The sequence below is a fragment of the Montipora foliosa genome, chromosome 9, assembly GCF_036669935.1.
Source record: "Montipora foliosa isolate CH-2021 chromosome 9, ASM3666993v2, whole genome shotgun sequence".
NCBI lineage: Eukaryota > Metazoa > Cnidaria > Anthozoa > Scleractinia > Acroporidae > Montipora > Montipora foliosa.
The window spans coordinates 45,203,576-45,223,796 of NC_090877.1; the positions used below are offsets into that span (position 1 = coordinate 45,203,576).

A 20,221-nucleotide genomic window follows, 5' to 3' on the forward strand; every position below is an offset into this window, starting at 1 on the left:
AATGATAGCCACTACCTTCAAATAGACCGCACAGCTATGGGCACTAAAATAGCCCACTCTTTTGCTAACCTTTTCCTTGGGTATTTCGAAAAAAAATGATTTAAGGACGCCTCATTTCAACCCCATACTTGGTTCAACTTGAGATACATCGATGACATTTTCATGATCTAGACTGAAAGTCCCGAAAACCTAAAAATGTTCATCGACTATATCTCATTAGCATTAACCCTACCATAAAATTCACCAGCTAACACTCTCCGACCAATGTTCGTTTCCTTAAGTAAACGTTAACGTCTCACTTACTAGGGACGGAAGCATAAATACAGACCTATACACGAAACCTACGCGGACAATCACTAACATTTAATTTATTCTTCTTGTCATCCTCTACACACAAAAATGCCATCCCTTTCAGCCTAACACTCCGCCTACGACGAATTTGTTCTACAGACGAAACGTTCAAGATTCGCACTACTGAACTAACGACATACGTTATGAAACGAGGTTACCAACGCGACTTTGTTACTAAACAAATACAACGCTCCACGGATATTTCCAGCATATATACCCTACAAGCTAAACAGATAAACAAACCTGAACGCATACCTTTTATAACGACCAATACTCCATCACTTCCTTCAATCTTCAACGTAATGAAAAAACACTACAATGTACTTCTTTCCTCTGACCCATCTACCAGTTGTGGCTTTCAGAAGATCCCCTAACGTTCGAGACCTGCTGGTAACAGCTAAACTGTCCCCTAATGTAACTCATTCTAATTCCACACTTCCTTCCGATTCTTTTCGCTGTGGCAAAAACTGCGCTGTCCTCACATTTTCCATGGACTAACCAACTACACATTCTTCTCTACTGGCGAAACACGCTCCATTAATTCCCACATAACCTGCCAAACTAAAACCTTATCTACATGATTCAATGTAACAGATGCCATCTACAGTACCTAGGAGAAACTAAACGACGTTTAAAAGACCGTTTTAATGAACACCGCCGCACTTTAGATAATGCTAACACCAAATCCAAACCTACTACAGGCGCAAAACATTTATTCAGTCACCTCTCCTCACAACATTTCTAAGGACATGCAATTAATTCCTATCGAAAAAATATTTTCCAACAGAGGTTCGATCCATAAGGCCAGGGAAGCTTTTTTAAAATTCAAAACTGAGGCAGGATAATTGATCCCAACGGTCTTAATATCCACGAAGAAACGTGTTAAATTTCAGTTTACTATTTACAGTCACTTTCGTTATTTTTCCGTTACTCTTAGTATTTGAATTCAAATTTGTTGTAACTACCATATTTTATCACATTCTTTCAGTATTACGTCAACATCCATTTACTATATAATTATATGTACATAGAAGCAATCCAATGTAAAATCTCATTGTACCTGAAGAGGGCTGGTTTGGCCAGCCGAAATACAGTACACCACTAAAATCAAATCTACGTTGTATCGGCTGTTCCTCAAAATATTTAGCTTCTCAACTTGCAATTACGTCGATCAGCGCAAGCCACTGATCCAACGCACACCGACAGGAAGATTGTCCACGGTTACTTGCTACAAAACTCTCAAACACTAGAGCCTGCTTACAGACTAATGGTTTGTGTATTCCGTTGCTCAGCTCACCTTAATCAGGCCATTATCTCTGCCATCGTTAAGGTTATTCCAGGCGCACTCCTTCCAGTTCTCGAAGGGCATCACACCTGAAGCTCCACTTGCCTCAGTCTCTCCTCGCTCTCCTTTTTGGCCGGGAGGACCCTGGACACCAGCCGCTCCAGTTTGTCCCCGATCCCCTTTTAACCCGTCACGGCCGTCCCGTCCATCGCGGCCTGGGAATCCTGGGGATCCAGGCTTGCCATGCATGCCGGGAATACCACAATGGCAAATTGACGAGACTTGCTGGATCGGAAAGCAAACAAAACTTACTGATATCTTTATCTACCTGTTGATTGATTACTCTTAAAATTGTAAGCACATTAGCTTGCTGTTACAGATGAAGAAACCTTTCCATTTAGGAATAAAATACAAACAGCGGTGATAAACATTTGTAAAAAAAATGCAGTTTATATTAACTTGACGTGTGTGTACTGAATAAAAGAAACATTGTATATCCAAGAGCTAAAGCCCACCATAAATTCAAACATTAGCAGTTAGGAGTCTTTTTTTTCTGTTAGCTTTATTGGGTACTTCTCTTATAATACATAATATACGCACGAAACGACGAAAAGCAAATAAATAAGAAAAAAAAAGTAAGAAAGAAGCAAAAGCCAAAAGAATTGGACCTAAATTAAAATGAAATAAATACCCAAACATTCGCTTCAAAAAAATTAAGAGTGGCATGGGAACGTAGGGACTCTCGTGCACGTGCAGGGGTAATTGATTTCATTGAATTTGTGGACAAAACGTTAAAACGGCAGCAGGCGAGGGAAAACTTGTTGGGGGTGCTAGCTTACCAACATAGTTCCATAGTTTAAAGGAAACCTCCATTAAAACAGAAAAATAACCTTAAACTACAGAATATAATGTTTACAATGAAAGGGTTTGTATCCGAATGAAATGAATTTCAAAAACGCTTGCTTTGGCTTTCAAATTTCCCGGGCGCCGCCATCTTGAATAATTGTGACATGCGTGGTTGCCCTATTGTTCTGACACAACGAGCGTTTGTTTTGAAACAATTATTCGAGATGACCGATCGCGATCTAGAGAAAGTGGAAGTAAGTCTAGCATGGCTGTGTGACGTCACCAAAAAATTTCTTGTAGTGCACTGGGAAACAGTTTCAGGATTTTAACACGATGAGAACGAAGGCGAGAAGGAACGCACAATACACTGAACTTGCTGTTATCCGAACTATTCCTTTTTTATCGGCTAGTTGTCAGAGATTGTCCACGCCCCATACTCCAGCTGAGAAACTTAAACTGGTATTTAAATCAGCTATGACAAGCCTTGAGATAAAATGACATTATGATCATGTCATAATGTTTGTTTTTATTTCATTCAAAATGGTTTAGTTGATATATTTATTCGCTTACGTTGTCATTGCAAGACGGGCCACCAGTATTGGTATCCCCCGCTGCAAAACTCTTATACGAAAGTGACATGAAAAATAGCGTCAGCAAGATCCAAGACATTTTGATGAGAATAGAGGTTATTTCTGCTGTCTGATATTCTGTGAGAAAAGAGAAAATTGACGTAAGATCCAAATAGACTTTTTGCATTACCCGCATCTGCAATGGTTGCGATAACTTCAATTTTCCCATGTTTTTTTTCCCTTTGAGAGCATAGCGATATAGTGTTAAGTGAAAAAAAAAAAAAAAAAAAAAAAAAAGGAAATGCTTTGTTTATTGTGGAAGTGCACTTGGCCATCAAGCTGTTCACAGACATACCATTTAATAACCTTGAACAGAAACAAGATTAACAACCCCAAATGGCAGGAGGCTATAGGTATCCATCCCCGCCCAAACTCAAACTTGTTGTTTTTAAGCCCAAACCATAAGTAGACCTTCATGTACCGGACCAAAGTGGTAGGAGACAAAAGAACCAATTCAATGTTATTCTGATTAGGCGTTGTTGATTAGGTATTGTTATGTTCTCTTTGTTCTTTAGTTTATTCCATTTGGCAATTCAAACATTCAATTCGGCAATTCAGACATTCAATACGTCATTGTTTGTCTGAATTTAACAACTGCGAGTTTAAATTGCAAGAGAGAATGCTTGAATTGAAGGATTGGACTTAAGAACAACAAGTTTGAATTTTGGTGGGGATGGATACCCATAGGAGGCAATCAGTAGACTATTTACAAGGCGTGGTAGAGTTGAACCTGGAACAACCGGAAACAAATCCATACAAGAGGTTAATTAGAACGGGATTTCAACCCGAGGCAGCCGCATGCAAACTCGACGCCCTAACCACTGGACCACGCAACCTCCGCTTAATGGAATAATATACAGAATTTTTTTTTCAACTTTCATTTCATGTCCATTCCATAATTCAATAACACGCAAGTATTCTTGAAATCATTTCAGCATTCACCTGCTATGTAACTTGAACTTGCAACTGACCAGATCCTAGCTGGTTGAGGATATTTCAGTTGGCAGAGAAAGTCTAGCACAAAATTACGGTAATGGGATCGAATCCACATTCAAGGCCTGGATGCATTTTTTTCAAGCTTGCTTGCAACTGCTTTTGGTTCTGATCTAACATTAACAAGACGCCTATAAGGGCGTATCCGTGGGATGCGCAAAAACAGTTAACACAAATTGTCCAGTTACAGTGAACTTCAGCTAAGGGTAAGCTTCGGAGACTGATGGCGAGAGATTACCAGAAAGATAAATCTGTAATTTAATTTGAAGTTGTTTGTTGTAAAAACTCTTATTACTAATGTTACGAAATTTGTGAATGCAAATAACGAAGCCCTTTTGGGGGTTATCAGGATACGGGATATTTAGGTAACAAATTATAGGGGTACGGGATATTTGGGGGGGGGGGAGAATTGACGAGATACGGGATATTTTAACAAAAAGGCACGCAGGCACTCATTGCGTACGTGTCGTAGTCCAATAACTTGACAGTGTTTTTTTCCATAACTGTCAACTGAGCTAAGTTTTGAGATTCAAGTTGTCTTTGCGTAATATGTAGCTCTAATAAAGGGTTTATAGTCTTTCCGAAAGTGCAATTTATTTATCCAAGGGCACGCTGCAATGTGCATTTTACACTTAAAGGGGCTAGGTCACGCTATTTTAGGCATTTTCAGCACTGATCGAATGGTCATAGAATTAACTAAAATATCAAAATAACTGTTCAAAACTATAGAAGAATTCTAACAAAACACAGAGAAGCCATGAAGGGACATGGATGGACAAAACTGGAGAGGATTGAAATGGATTAAGTTTGGGTAAATTTTAAAAACGTCGGCCCACCTTTTTTCAAATTTATATCAGTCTATATCAAAATGTCATTTACAAAGCTTGAAAATCATTCTCAGTTGTTATGTGGCCGTGATTTTGCAAATGAAAGACTCTTGATCTGCCAATATGACGTTTAGAGCTCATAATTAACAAAATTAAACAAAATTACCTAAAATAGCGTGACCTAGCCCCTTTAAGAAGTCATGACTTTCAGTTGCGAGTTCAAGTTGTATCCCGAAAGAGATCGATGAAATGATTTTGAGAATAATGTGAAATGTTATATATTTGAACTGCGGAAGGAACAACAAATGAAGGAAGATCTTCACAGTTAACTAGTGAAAACCTTAAACAGTTGCAAGTAAGCTTGAAAAATCCAGGCCTTGAACGGGATTCGATCCCATGACCGAGTTAATGCGCTGTACTTGCTCTTTTAACTGAAATATGCTGCAAGCTGGTCAATTGCATCATCACAGGGTTTGGCTTGCTTCTGCATGCATACGCTGCATTTTCATCTGAGCGTGTGACCAGCCTTAAAGATTTCTAGTGAAATATTGATCATCGCAGCGAAAGAAGTTAAAGCCTGAAAAGTTCACGCTTGAATGGGATTCGAACCCGACCTGTGCGATACTAGAGCAGTACTCTACCAGTTGAGCTATCAAGCCATCTGGGAGGTGGTCATTATCTGAGTTCATATTGAGCCTGTATATGATACAGCTATGAAGAAAGCTTTAAGTTAATATACCAAAAAAAAAAAATTTCTTCTGGCTTATACTGTTAAGGACAGTGCCTACCACTGTTATTGCGCATACGTTCTGCGCATCTCGAGATACTCGGGTTTCCTACCGGTGATGCTCACTAATACAGGGATATTTTCGCGCGGTTTAAAACTATCCGGAGAAAGTAGATCTTAGTTAGTAGTCTTGTTATCCAGAAAGAAAATTGGGGGTAACCATGCATTTTTGAGAGATAGTTAAGCTTCAATTTGAGAAAGAACGACATACATTGCTTTGTATTTTAAAGCTTTTTGCAAATATTATTCATGAATTATCTTGGAAAAATACGTGGTTACCCCCAAATTTCGTTTTGGATTTCGATGGCACTTGCTAAGATCTTCATTTCCTGCATAATCATAAATCGGGGCAAAAATACCTTTTAATTAATAGGCGCCGTCCTTAATTAGCCTATCAAAGGCTTTCAAAGGAGTGTTTATTTTTTTAATCTTACAAGTAAGCTATATATATTGAAAGACGTATGGAGGAAGAAATTTCGCAATCTCTCGCCAGCAATGAAAGAATACGATATTTTTCGACAGGAAGTCAGCTGACTTCAGGTGTAATCATTGATCGAGGAGTAAAAGCTCCTAAAGCACAACTTGACGTGAAAATGAATGCGAACTGGAGTAGATTTGCTGTGTGAACATCAAAGCACGCGCGGTGCTTGTGTTTGATCAGGTGTTACACACTAGCAGCGGGACACGGACACCACTTCTGTCTGACGTAATCGAAAACTTTTGCAGAGTTCTTAATCTGGCAGCAATGCGCATGCACCGTTTATTTTTAGGTTAATTTTATCAAGTGTCTGACTCTCACAAGAGTCTTGTCGGTTAGTCATAAGTCTTACATGTTTAATCAAGGTCCTTCGCTTTAGGAAAACGATAAATTGCAGTTTCGGTAGCCCACGAGAATTATCCTCGTGATACTTCACTTACGTTATGCAAACACTATCGATTCCTTGCTTCTGAAGGAAACGACAAGCAAGGCTGTTTCGAGAAAAAGACGATGTCATAACTGAGGTGGGTTAGAGCTCCGAAGGAACACTCAAAAACAAGAGATACAAAACGTCATACCTGAGACTACCCGTGAGTGTACGTTTCCTTAATTTTCTTACCTTCTCAATCAAACAAATCACTATAGAGAAAAAGACGATCTTATAACTGAGATGAGTTAGAGCTCCGTAGGAACACTCAAAAACAAGAGATACAAAACGTCATACCTGAGACTACCCGTGAGTGTACGTTTCCTTAATTTTCGTACCTTCTCAATCAAACAAATCACTGTAGAAGATCCGACGCTCACGAACAACTCAGAAGAGTGAGTGGGGTTCAGCCTTTCCTAGCATCAAAATAGATCAGTATGACTGAGTCCAATGGACTTTGGACAAGAAACATTCTTTGAGTATTTAACGAGTTCACGCCCCTGAGATCAAAGTCCCAGCGCCTACAAACAACAATTCATAAAAGTCAGTTGAGTTCAGCGAGTCTCATAGCATAAAAATAGATCAGTATGAAGAAACAAGGATGGACTTTGGACAAGAAACATTCATAACAAGTTAACACTCTTGACACGGAAGTAAATGTACTACGAAAAACAAAGGGAAATACCAAACTTTACGCCTACTGCGCTCTGTAGGCACATAATTTTGACAACGATATACCAGAGGTGGTGCAAAATGAACTCTTGTGTTTCCCGTTGGAATGGATTTACAAAAAAAAAAACAATCCTCTTTTTGGCAAATTAAAAGTAGTTAGTGGGCGATATGTGGCATTGTAAAGTCCAAGCTACATAGAAAAATAGACGCTGTAAATCCCGGAAAAGCTGTAAGAAGATGAAAGAAAAGTTCGCGGCAATGGATAATTTTCATTTTAAATTTTCTTTGAGAATGAGAAATGACGAAAGTTGATCCTATTTCAAAAACCAGAATACGAGACCGAGGTCACTTTCGAGATACTTATCCACCTAGTGGAACAAGTTCGCGATTCTCAGCTCATATATTTTCCATTCTTGATCAAAAATAAGACACAAACAGCAGTGATAAACATATTGAACTTTTTCATTTTGATAATGACTTGACGTTTCGTATGTTGTTACTTTTGAAAATGTATGTAGAGCACATACGAAACGTCAAGTCATTATCAAAATGAAAAAGTTCAATATGTTTATCACTGCTGTTTGTGTCTTATTTTTGATCAAACTACGATGGCCCAAGAACAAAAGTATTTTCCATTCTTGTTCCCAGATGCTATCGTTTCTCTTAGGCGGCGAGGCCTTCGCACGAGAAAGAAAACGATGGGATCTGGGAACGAAAATTATCCATTCTCTACCTCTGAATTAACGGTTATCGTTAGTTCGTTATTTGCTCAGAATTTACTATAAACTACTGTCCTATTCACATAATGCAATATGTTTTTTGGGGGGAGGGGGAGGGGGTTTACATAAAAGCAATACAAGTTGATTACTCTTGGGATTGTATCATGCTTCAGTGAAATGGATATTCATTGTTTTAATTCAAATAACCCCCCAAAATGAACTGCATTATGGGATTTGCGAAAATAGCGAATTAGCGTTAATTTAGAAGATTGAAAGCTGATCAGAATATGGATTATGGGAAATGATTATTTCATTTTTAAAAGACAACCCAAGCGTATGGATATAGGACTCAAACCTGGAATTTTTGAATGACATGTCACCTAACCATTTGACCACCACACCACCAGCTGCTCAGAAACAATATTTTAAACACTATTTGATAATGCTGTATTATCATTAGGCAACAAACAATATTAAACACTGCAAAAGGTCTATTACCAAATTTCACGACAAAGCTAAACATGTTAAAATCAAAACTTACGCCTAACGCCTAATTAATCTAGCTTAGGCCTAATTACTCTTCAGCAATGATATTCTACGGGAGACTTCAATAAATAGTTTTTTTAAAAGCGCGGTGTCTTGATCTTCAGTGTTGAAGCGGAAGGAAGCAGTTCTCATTGAGTTGAAACTCCTGGTTCAGATCCAATCCACGGATATGATTTTGTTTTCCTTATTTTCTCTTCTACGACAAGTCCTGGGGTAGAGTGTCCTAAATGGATGATAATAGTAAATTCAAAGAAAATTAGGAATTAAAGATAATCGTTAATTTTGGGAAGAGATCATCAATAAGGAGGGGAGCCGAGCAATGATTCAGCCGAGTATTCAGCACCGTTAAAAGTGAAGTATCAGCGTTTACAGCATTTCGTGCAGCCTTAAAGTCGCAAAGTATATACCAGCTCAGGCCATATGAAGAGCTGTATCAAAGACTTTCTTGGTAAACAAGCAATCCTGTGGAATAAAATCAATTGTATTATAAATGTATGAGCGGCCATAAAAGTAAAGACACTTTAACGTTTCTAAGGAGATAATTTCAACATCCCAGAAGTCGAGAGTGGATCGTCATCATCGTCGTCGTTGTTGTCGTCGTAGAGACCTTTAAATCGGAAGATGAGGACGACTAGGCCTAGGAGTACGAGTTTTCCCTATTGAACATGCGCATAAATATTAGAAATATTACAACTTTGGCAGCTTTTAGGACAATGATACGTAAAAAGGATATAACATCAATTCTTGAAGGATGTGGGAGGGAATGCCGCTTATGCTCAGGTTAACTGGACGTACGCATATTTACTTAGTTATCTTAGCGTCCGAGCTCATATATGCATTGAGTTTTACATTGTAATATACTATTAGTTCTATTGTGTAAAGGTGTATTTAGCTTGAATAGTGTTGATTTCCGGTTTTTTATATGTTTTATAGTAGTAATTAGTCTAATTTGATGATGTAATTTGTTTTAAAGGTGTTGCCAATTAGTGCCTTGTGGCGCTAGAACGATTAGACACGTTAATAAAGGTTATGCATGTATATGTATCTATAAAGTTTAGAGGCCGATAATTTTCCAAGTGCGCTGCTCATACTTGTAGTCGTCCTCGTTCTCCGATCTAAGGGACCCTAATGTCATTATCATTATCATTCGAACAGTTTTCAATTGAGTGTCGAAAGTAATTAGCGAATTGCTTTGGTTTTGCATTGCTTCACTCAGTGATTGGTTCAAAGTTCTCGCCCCACTTTTTCAACCAATCAGAAGTGAAACCAAAACCAATCGTGGCTTGTGCGTGCATATTTTCCCGGGCTTTGTATCGGTTACGTGTAATTACGTCGAGTTTTGATTGGTTTACTGGATTGCCTCCGTCCTTTTTGATTGGCCAAAGTAATTACTTTGGTTTTGGTTTTACAAAACTCGCTCTATTGATGTCACTAAGTTAACGAAAAAAGACCTCCCAGAAAAGATAAATATAAGGGATACAAAATGAACATTACAATGTGAGTTTTAGCAAAAGTGATCCGTTTAAATTTTAAGCCAGCTGTAAAATGCTTCTTTTTTTTACCTCGTTTTCCTTTCCTTCTGTGGCAAACAGAACTTGAAATGAAGAAATCAAAGTCTTCTTCAGCTGATTAACACATCCGTTTACTTCTCGAAAAATGTCCTCTTTCTGGAAACGATTTACATTTGTGTTTTGCACATTGAAAGTTTCTCGAGCCGTGACTGTTTACCAATGATATGAACCTGTCGTCTCTGTCATCAAAAAGGCAATCTGTTGCTCACCTTAATCAGGCCATTATCTTTGCCATCGTTTACGTTCAAGGCGCACTCCTTCCAGTTCTTAATAGCCATCACACTTGAAGCTGTACTTGCCCTAGTCTCTCCTCTCTCTCCTTTTTGACCGGGAAGATCCTTGACGCCACGTTATCTCTTCGCGCCATCCAGGATCCATTACCCCAGGCAACACGTTCTCACCCATGAATTCGCGATTATCCTGAATTGCTAAGTTGATTTGAATTCAGGACTTTTGCTAGCAGAGAGGATAAGGAAATAATATATCATATCCGAGGATTGGATTTGAACTCTATAAGCGTTTTTTTCTGCTTTACCACTGAAGATCAAGACACCGCCTTTCTAAAAAAGATAAAACTATCATAGAATATCGCTGCTGAAGAGTAATTAGGCCTAAGCTAGATTAATAATTTAGGGCTGAGCTTTGATTCTAAATTGTTTAGTTTTGTCGTGAAGTTTGGAAACCGATCTTTTGTAGTGTTTAATGTTTTTGGCGAATAATAATACAGCACTTTCAAAAAGTGTTTAAAATCATTGTTCCTGAGCAGCTAGCGGTGTGGTGGTCTAGTGGTTAGGTGACGGGTTAATACACATGCCCAGGTTCGAGTCCTATGTCCATTTACTTAGGTTGTCTTCATTTTCAAACAATATATGACCGTTTCCCATAAGCCATATCAAGCTTTCAGTCTTCTAAATTCACGATAATAGGGAATAACCGATTCAGGATAATCACGAATTCAATGGCGAGAACGGGTTGCCCCAGGAGATCCCTGGGTTACCAGGTTGTCCTTGGTCTTCTTGGCCCCTTCAAAGAAATCTCTTCCGTCACGGCCTGGTAACCCAGGGCATCCAGGCCTTCCATGCATTTTTTTGAGTGCACATAGTTTATGTAATTATACTGAGTACCGCTTTGTAGTCAGTAGTTTGGAGAAAGGTGTTTGGTAGGCAAAGCCACTACGTTTTTCATTAAGAATGTTTTAACTGGTATGACAGAAAAGAGGTCCTCTTTATGTACACACAAAAGACTTTTACACAGGTTTAATTTACTTTTTCTTGACACTATATAGTTAATACCAGCCGAAACTTTACAGCTGCTCTTGTACAATTTTAAATTACTTTTGCCACTAGCCCGCGTAACTTGTTATGTATTTGGCGGTGCTTTAAGCCCATCCCTCTTCCTTATCAATGCTACTTTGTTCATTGGTTGTTATGTCACAGCCTTCTAGCTAATCTGAGTGTAAAAGTAGCCTTTAAGTATTGCAACATATATTCCGTATTATTTAATACGCAACTCTATTTTGTGGTATACCAGGCCAACTCAGAAGAAAGCTTTCTAAAAGTGAACATTTTCTGAATAGGAGCTGGCTCTAACAAAGACGTGTAAAAATAATAACGTTACGCAGTTGCATTTCGCTTGGCAGGTGACATTTGGCATGTGATTGACACATTATTGACAGGCCAACCTTAGAAGATATAAAAAGAGCTGTGTACCTAAAGAAAAGGGAGTTAACTGAACGAGAAGTATCTGTAAAAGTCGACCCGAGAACACTAAATATTAAAGAGAACAAAACAAAATTGTTGAGGTGTCTTTCGTTTTCCAAGATTACCTTTCAACAGTGAAGAGTTCTCGAAATATCGGTGACATACTGAAATAATGATAGAAAGCTCAAATAAGCAAGGACGACGACTACGAGAACACAGCGAAACAATAATGTTAATGAGCAAAAACAATGGCTCTACTTACCCTGCAAGTGCCTTTTACATTTTCAGTGGTATATTCCTTTGCGCTTGTCGTCCTGGGAAAGATTGCTCGAAGCCAGGTTAGTGCTAACTTTTGGATACGAGGTATCAAAACCTATAGGTTTCCATGGTATTTAACGCTGGTTAGCGCCAACCATGCTTCGACCAACCCGGGCCGGGCAAGAATGACATCCAGGTGAAATTACCATATTTAAGGGTACGAGGTGAAACACCTGTCGATAATTTTAACTTTCAATTTTCTCTCCAAGGCACAAACATCCACACCGTTCATGCCAATGTTACTACTGGAATGTTCAAACACACTTTTTATGCCTAACTACTTGAAATAATCCGACATTATTTCAGACCCGAAAAAGGAAGATTTCACTGACACCAACAACTACAGAGCAATCTCTCTAACATTGCTGGTTACTAAAACCCTGAAAAGGAAGATTCTCATTGGCGTTCAACCTGAGATTGAGAAAGTACTAATGTTAAGGAAGATCTTAGAGGGAGCCAGAACCTTCCTGCTGTCATGGTCTTTATTGATTTCAGGAAGGCCTTTGATTCTGTGGACAGAATTGAAAGTGCCTCATGAAGATTCTACAGGCCTATGGAATTTCTCAGAAGATTGTGGACCTCGACTCTCTACTCTACACGTCCTCACTGCAGATGGAAAGACAGATTTTTTTCGAGATCGTTTGCAGGAGTACTCCAAAGCGATACCTTTGCATTCTACCTTTTCATCATTAAGGTGGACTTCTGTATGCGTCTTGTGATGGAAAAGCACCTTGACTCAGAATTTATAGTCACACCAGCAAAGAGCAGGAGAGTTAATTAAGGTCCATAGAATTGCAGATGCAGAGTTTGCTGATGATATTGCCCTAGTGACAGACACCGTGAAGGCAGCAGAGGAGTTAATGAGAGGTTAAGGAGGTAGCGGTGAATGAGAGTAAGACTAATTTAAAGTACCTGATAGAGAACATTGATAGACCAGAAACAGTTACTAGCACCAGTCGTGAACCGATAGAGTTAGTTGAGGACTTTGTTTATCTTGGAGGGAAGATAAAAAACACCGTGAATGATGTTTTGAATAGGAAAAGAAAGACCTGGTCGGCATGTCACAACCTGGTAACAGTGTGGAAGTCAAACCTCCTGACCTTGAAGACCTGAAGATGCGTCTTTTTACAGACACGGTTAAATCTGTACTATTGCATTGTATGTATGGGTCTGAGACTTAGACACTGGCTAAACAACAGACAAAAATGGTGATGGATGTTACACAAGAATGCTTCGGATGGCTCTAAGTATCAATCAGTATGTTTTGAGGACGAGGAACTCAGAGTTCTATGGAAGCCTTCCAAAGGTCAGCTCCAAAGTTGCACAGATCTAGAGGAGAATGAGGCTAGATGGTCAAGCTCATCGTTATCCTTAACGCCCTTGTACTTTCTGAGCCCACACATGGACAAAAAAGCAGAGGGAGACCTAGATTAGCTTTTGTTGATAGCCTACGATTAGACACAGGGTTGACGGAGACGAAGGAGATAGCAGTGACCATGGCTGACAGAGACTGCTGGAGAGCACTTGTCCATGACTCCCTGGAATACTACCCACCTTTAACTATTACAGTAACTGGTAATAGTATTCAATAGGTAGTTTTCACGTTAAGTTATTGCCACCAAATTGGAGGACGAAAACAAAAGATCTCTCATTTTTAGCTCCTTTTGTTCGGCTACCAGCCTTTGTACGTTGCAGCATTGTTGTCTGTGTCTATAAAGATTGGTTGCAAACCATTTTCAGAATTACCCTAAAAAAATACACAAAAAATATGAAAGGGCTGCCTTTCACCAACTGATCGATCACTGAACATTTTGTATGCAACTCCTCTCTCTTTGACAACTCGTGAATGCCTTAATGTTCAATAACAGAAAAATCAATACCACGGAAGCAACGCTTGCCGGTATATATTTTTTTACCAATCTTTTTTGAGTTGTTGTTTTTTTTTCTTGCTGAGCTCTTTCAATGTTTTCAAACCATCAAAGATCATTCAGTGCTCACAATATATCAGAAGTGAGATAATGCTGACAAATTAATCAAGGAAAACGTTTTGAGCAAATGTACGTAGGTGGTGGCGATATGTAGCATTTTAAAGGTAACTTCAGCAAGTTCGTGGAATAGTAGACGCTGTAAATCCCGATGATCGATAGCCTCCGATAAAATTAAATTTAATCAATATATACATTGCATATCTTCCTATCACTTCAAATCTATCTTCTTTCCCTAAAACAGTTGTTATCATTTTGGAGTCCTGGTAGAAACGGCTTCTGCAATTAGCAGTTGGCAGTGGGGTGTAAGAAGATGAAATAAGGGTTCCAATGAATATTTTTCGTTCAAATTTTGTTTGAAAATGCGAAATGGGGAATCTTAATTGTATCCCAAAAATCAGGGAACGCCACCTAGTTAAGTTTCGAGATACGTGCTTGCTCACCAAATGGAGAGAGTGTTATTTCCGGTTTTCGCGATTTTGGGATCAATTCCCCGCGCGGTTAGAAGTCTCTTTGCTAAAGTTTGTTCAGTGCGAAGTAAGGAGGGAGACTGGGTTCAACACCGGCTTGACATAACAAGACTAAATACTTTCATCGCAATTTTGCAAAGAGATATCCCTTTGACTGAAATAAAGTGAAGTGACCCTTAAACGTAACAGTTGTCTCTTATAGATATCGGAAAAAATTCAGGTGGTTTCAATGGGATCCCGTTAATTACCGGTCTCAGTCTTTGGCCTCGGGGAATGACGAAACAGAATATCATATTCCCTTATTAAATCCCTGTGCGGGCAAGATGAATCAAATCGCGAGCTGTGATTGGCTACCTGAGCGGGCAAGATGGAGCTATACTGCCCGCTCGGGATTTCTCGCTTGGTCCAGCAAGATCAAAGATCACTTTTTTTTGGTGTTTTATCTCCTAAAATAAATCCTTTATCATGACCAAGCTTATTCGGTCAAGATGGCTGGATAATGGCCTCGTTCTTTTTTTGCATTTTTATGGACCTCGACCTCGTCTCGATCCATAAACACGCAAAAAAAACCTTGGCCAATATCCAGCCATCTTGACCTCACGCTTGGTCAATAACCAATATATACATGGGTCTCTTCCAATAATATTTTTTCAATGTTGCCCACAAATAGTTGGTGTGTTCACCTTGCTTTTAATACCTCTGTTTTTTAAAGAAAGACACCTGGTTGGTCAGTTGTAATGATGTTGTGAAATAACAGACTTGGCGGCTTTGCTGTTCTGCATGATCTGAAAAAATGGCCGCTGTGGTAGGTATCACGTTTGCTGACGAATTCGAAAAGTTTGACTTTGAAAAGAGTGGGAAAAGTCCCATTCTCTCTTGACAACACATCGTGAAGAAGAATGTAGAAAAACATATAGAGGACTGACAAGGTAATAAGCATTGTACTCAGAGGCAGGTATTGGTCTCGTTGAAACTTTTATTTCCAATCAGCAGAATGTTTATTACAATCAAAAGAAGCCCCAATAAACAAAAGTCGCCATTATCCAAATTGTGTATACTTAATTGTACATTTCAAAGGTTTATGTCTCTTTAAAGTGCTTTTTCCGCACTGAAGATTACATTTTGTTATCTAAGCTTGAGGTTTAGGAACTTCCTCTACAAAGATCCGGGACACTGCATTCCAACCGGTGTAGGCATCAGCATTTCCATATCCAGCACAATTGCCGACCCAGAATCCCACTCGCACCTTTCCCTTGTGAATGTTGTTGCAGTGCCCTTCAATATGGCGGACGCGATGAGGACTTTGACCCGCCAAAGCTAAGTACACAACACCATCAATAGGGAGGGGAGCCGAGCATTCAGCACCGTTGAAAGTGAAGTACCAGCGTTTACAGCAACTCTTGCAGCTTGCAACTCGAAAACCACCAGTCCAGGCCACATGAAGAGCTGTATCAGAGAAGTTCTTGGTGAACACGCAATCCTGTGTAATAAAAATCGACTTATATTAAATGTATGAGAGGCCATAAAAGTAGGTGATTTAGCTCCCAGAAGTCAGTAATAGATACTAGATCACCATACTATTATTTTTAATTATCATTCGATTATGACTATCAGTTGCACTTTAACAAGTTGATGTCAGTTTTTCATGCGTCTGTCCTGTTATTGATCATAACATTGTCAAAGTAGCTGTGGATCCACGATGCGATAGCCGAGTGGATCCGCAGACTACTCAGTTGACAATGTTATGACGAAATTCATTGTCAATAACAGGACAGACGCATGAAAAACTGACATCAATTTGTTTTTTACAATAACAAAAAGGCAGAGGGGTCAAAATTAAGTGAAAACACGAGAAGAACGCGAGACAAAAATGCGGAAACTTCAATTTCATGCAATCTCTCGTCAATATCGCATAAATTATAAATTTATGTGTCTGTCCGCTTATTGACAATAAAAATTAGTTAATGAGCGCGCGAGAATTTTGCAGTAATTGTAAAAAAAATAATTATGCAAATTAATAAGAAAAATAAATCCAGAAAAGATAAAATAAGGGATCACTAAATGAACCTTGAAGTGTAAGTTTTTCCTTCTAAATTTCAGGCAAAGTGAATCAAAGATTTTACCTCGAATTGTTTTCCTTTTTTTTTTTCTGTAGTAAATATTCAGCTCTTAAATCAATCCATTTTTTTTATTTAATAGAAGAAATTAATATCTACTAAGCAGATTAATTTATCTGTTTACTTCACGAGAAATGACCTCTTCCAGGAAATGACGTGCACATGTGTTTCGCTTTCTTCAGCAACTGTTTACCAACGATATAAACATGTCTTCTCTGTTGCCAAAAAGATAATCTGTTGCTCACCTTAATCAGGCCATGATCTTTGCCATCGTTAATGTTTTTCCAGGCGCACTCCTTCCAGTTCTTAAAAGCTATCACACCTGGAGCTCCACTTGCCCCACTCTCTCCTCGCTCTCCTTTTTGGCCGGGAGGGCCCTGGACACCGCGTTCACCCTTTGCGCCATCCTTTCCATTCGCACCAGCAGGACCCACTACCCCACGAGGTCCCTGGGGTCCAGCCTTACCGGGTTGTCCTTGGTCTCCTTTGGCCCCTTCACGACCATCTCTTCCGTCACGGCCTGGTAACCCAGGTGACCCAGGCTTTCCATGCATTCCTGGAATGCCTCCATAGAAAAGGGAAGCAGGCTGTTCGTTTAAAAGAAAAAAAAAAGGAAGAAATAAATTCCCTGATTATTCACAGTTAAGGCTAATCTAATTTCTAATCATGCAAAACGAGTGACACCTCCTCTTCACACTTACTGACAACCCACGCCCCACAGCGTCCCTTTCACCCTCCTCTCCCCATGGAAAACCTCTTTTGTTTTGAGGTGACTCGTTAATTTTTATCAATGTATCCCTAATTGAGAAAAAAAGTCATTTAGTTTGGTATACTGAACAAGCGGGTTACTTTTTTCTCACCGCATTGATGGGTTGTTGGCTGCTCTTGTTGTTCGCTGCAGCAAAGTAACTCAGGATCGCAAACACAAGTGAAAACATCAAGCCCGGGGTTGAATTACTTCGAAAATGAACCATTTCGTTTCGCTGGGATCTGTAACGAACACAATAAAGTAACAAAAATTGGTAACTTTTTTCCATGAAATATAGGTGAGGACCTTAATAAGTTAAAATTAAATGCAAAGCTTTTGCTTTTCATTTAGATATTTCCACACCCCAGCGCGCAGTGTTAATCAACTCTGCTTTTTGTTTCGCTAAACATTAAGGCAAAAAATAATCGGTTGTCTATCAAAACACGGAATAGTTGCATCTGGATTTTTTACCTTAGTTAGTTATCTCCGCCATTTATAATTCCAGAAATTTGCGCTTTTTTTTAATTAACCGAGCTACTGGTATAATCTCTTACTTCAGGGACAATGCGATCAAATTGTTTTACATAAAAAGAGAAAAATACTGGCGTACATTAGATGAACTTGTTTGACCAAAGTTTTCATCTAAATTAATCTGCCAGAACAATATTTACAGAAATGTTTAGCTTCGTCTTTCTCCCAGCCGAGAAAAAGACGCTAAAAACCTTATTACTTTTACCGCCGTGGAATGAGAAAATGGGGGAGAAGACCATACCTGAATTCGCAAAGGAAACTCGCTTTGTGTTTGTTCAAGTTCCTGCGTAACAATTCCAAAGTCAGGAGTTGATAACAACATTTGTTGCAGAACGAATTTTATAATCTCTTCTGTTGACTTATCTTGTCACTTTTTCAAGTCCGCTAAATCATTAGTTGATAGAATATTAATAGTTATGCGTTACCATCAACGGAATTGTTTCAGCTGTCAAACAAAATGTTACATTTCATTCCTGTTTCTTTTGTTTGCATAATAGCTAAAGAATATTCCCCCTTCCTGTTATCATTTATCTCACTTTACTCACTAACTGCAATAAAGTTACGACTACTTGCTTTTCCCCGTTGATTCATGGCCCTAGCTCATATCAGCGGAAAAAATCTCGGTCCGTTACTAACAATACAGACCTCGAATTCGGTTAGTACGACTGAGATATGTATTCTTCATGTATTCTCATCGATTGAGGCATAGTCGCATACTATATGGGTAAAAGTGGGGAAACTGGTATACACGAATAACCTTACTTTGATTTAACCAATGGCAACTTGATTATTTTAGCTCTCAGAAATTGATAGTATCCTCTTCCCGTCCAACTATTAATTTCCTACCTTGAATTTGTTAGCTGAACTTTTAGTGCGAACAATTGCAAAAATAAACCTACTGAAACGTACTAAGTTTCTCTTACCGAGAGCTAAATTGGCAAATCACTGACCTACGTCTTCAATAAGTGACTGATGTCAGAAAGGACTGTATTTTCTCTCCTGCGAATCGTTTAGAAAACATTTCAGGTAGGAATCTTCAATGTTTTTGGCAACGAAAATTCTCGACAGTTTGGCCGCTACTGAACGAATATTTATCTCTCAGCGTCTTGTTGAATGCACATTCTGAATTTATAAGTACAGGCTTGAAGTGCTCGCACTAGATTCGTATGCCTTCACTTTCATTGCTCCGAAAGAGGTTGAAATGTTACAGAGAAATCAATAAACTTAATGACCATATCCGATCAAAAAAGGTGGCACCTAATAACTAACTTCCCATATTGGCCGCTTTACCTCGTCAGTCGACAAACGAGTCGAGGCAGTTAAGTGAACGAGATACCAAATTAGCGGATTTTAACTATTGCTACTGAGAACTTGTGATCACTCACCGTCTATCTTTTTCTCTTACTCTTGTTTTTGGACAGTCTAATCCGCGTCCTACGAACTGGACAGTGCTACATTCTTTTCAAATTTGTAAATTTCTTGATCGCTTTGTAATCTTCACACATTTTTTTTCCGAATTTAATTTGTGTCACCTTTCATTTCGCTTTCACCCATTGAAGGCTGTAGGTCCTGGCAGTCGAAAGCTGGTGGTTCCTTTTTAACCAGAGAACGTTTTATTATTATGTTTAATTAAGTTTGCTTTTAACAAAAAACCGACTAGTCGATAACGTTGGACTGTTTAAAAAGTATTCGACAATGCCGGATTTGTGTCGCTGTATAAGTTTTGAAATAAGAAATTTTCATATATTCACGGTCATCTAAGGTACCGTTGGAATTGTTTGTTCTTCAAGTGCCAAACGAGGTACACGTTCTTTTCTTATGTTCCTTTAACACTACTTTAATACGAGTTAAGAGGAAATTTATCTCATTTTATTGTTTAATTTAATATCTTTGGTATAACTGAAGCGCTCTGGAAAAATCGGTGACACTAGTTTTTTCTGACATTTCGTGAACATTTGACGATACTGTAATGGTTGAGAGCACGGTTTGAGAACAGATCAGTCGAAAATTTTTAGCGAGACGCAGGAAAGAAAAGCCTGAGGATGCTGATAATAATACGAAAAATCTATGACTCAGATAGGGGTTGTTTAGCAGTTGAAAATCAGGGAAATTAATAAACAGCGAAACTCGCACCACAATTATTTTTTCTGTAATTGAGCGTAGGGCATTCACGAGTTGCCAAAGGGAGATGAAGACTCACACAAACAATGTTTAGTGACCG

The 20,221-nt window shown here is 38.8% G+C and overlaps 2 protein-coding genes across 2 annotated transcripts in view; both read right to left on the reverse strand.

Moving 5' to 3' along the window:
* The window catches only part of LOC137971872 (collagen triple helix repeat-containing protein 1-like), a 19,197-nt gene extending 8,788 nt beyond the window's left edge, over window positions 1-10,409 (reverse strand). Inside the window, exons 1-3 of the mRNA XM_068818618.1 lie at window positions 10,341-10,409; window positions 10,123-10,227; window positions 1,649-1,921 (exon numbers count right to left, since the gene is read on the reverse strand). Of these exons, the coding sequence (XP_068674719.1) occupies window positions 1,649-1,921; window positions 10,123-10,227; window positions 10,341-10,409 (447 nt within the window). The remainder of the gene's footprint in view (window positions 1-1,648; window positions 1,922-10,122; window positions 10,228-10,340) is intronic.
* A 5,163-nt stretch (window positions 10,410-15,572) lies between these two features.
* Window positions 15,573-18,292, reverse strand: LOC137969992 (collagen triple helix repeat-containing protein 1-like). Its single transcript, XM_068816421.1, has 4 exons — window positions 18,242-18,292; window positions 17,582-17,711; window positions 16,967-17,308; window positions 15,573-16,084 (listed from the first exon to the last, which is right to left on the reverse strand). The coding sequence occupies exons 2-4, from the start codon at window positions 17,693-17,695 to the stop codon at window positions 15,734-15,736; spliced, it is 807 nt and encodes a 268-aa protein (XP_068672522.1). The 5' UTR covers window positions 17,696-17,711; window positions 18,242-18,292; the 3' UTR covers window positions 15,573-15,733.
* Between the last annotated feature and the right edge of the window lie 1,929 nt (window positions 18,293-20,221).

What these genes read in the sequence shown, in the direction of transcription:
- LOC137969992 (XM_068816421.1), bottom strand. Translation starts at nt 17,695, where the DNA reads ATGGTTCATTTTCGAAGTAATTCAACCCCGGGCTTGATGTTTTCACTT. An exon ending in GCCAACAACCCATCAATGCG is followed by an intron (nt 17,309 to 17,581) that starts GTGAGAAAAAAG and finishes TTAAACGAACAG; the next exon opens with CCTGCTTCCCTTTTCTATGG. An exon ending in AAGATCATGGCCTGATTAAG is followed by an intron (nt 16,085 to 16,966) that starts GTGAGCAACAGA and finishes TTTATTACACAG; the next exon opens with GATTGCGTGTTCACCAAGAA.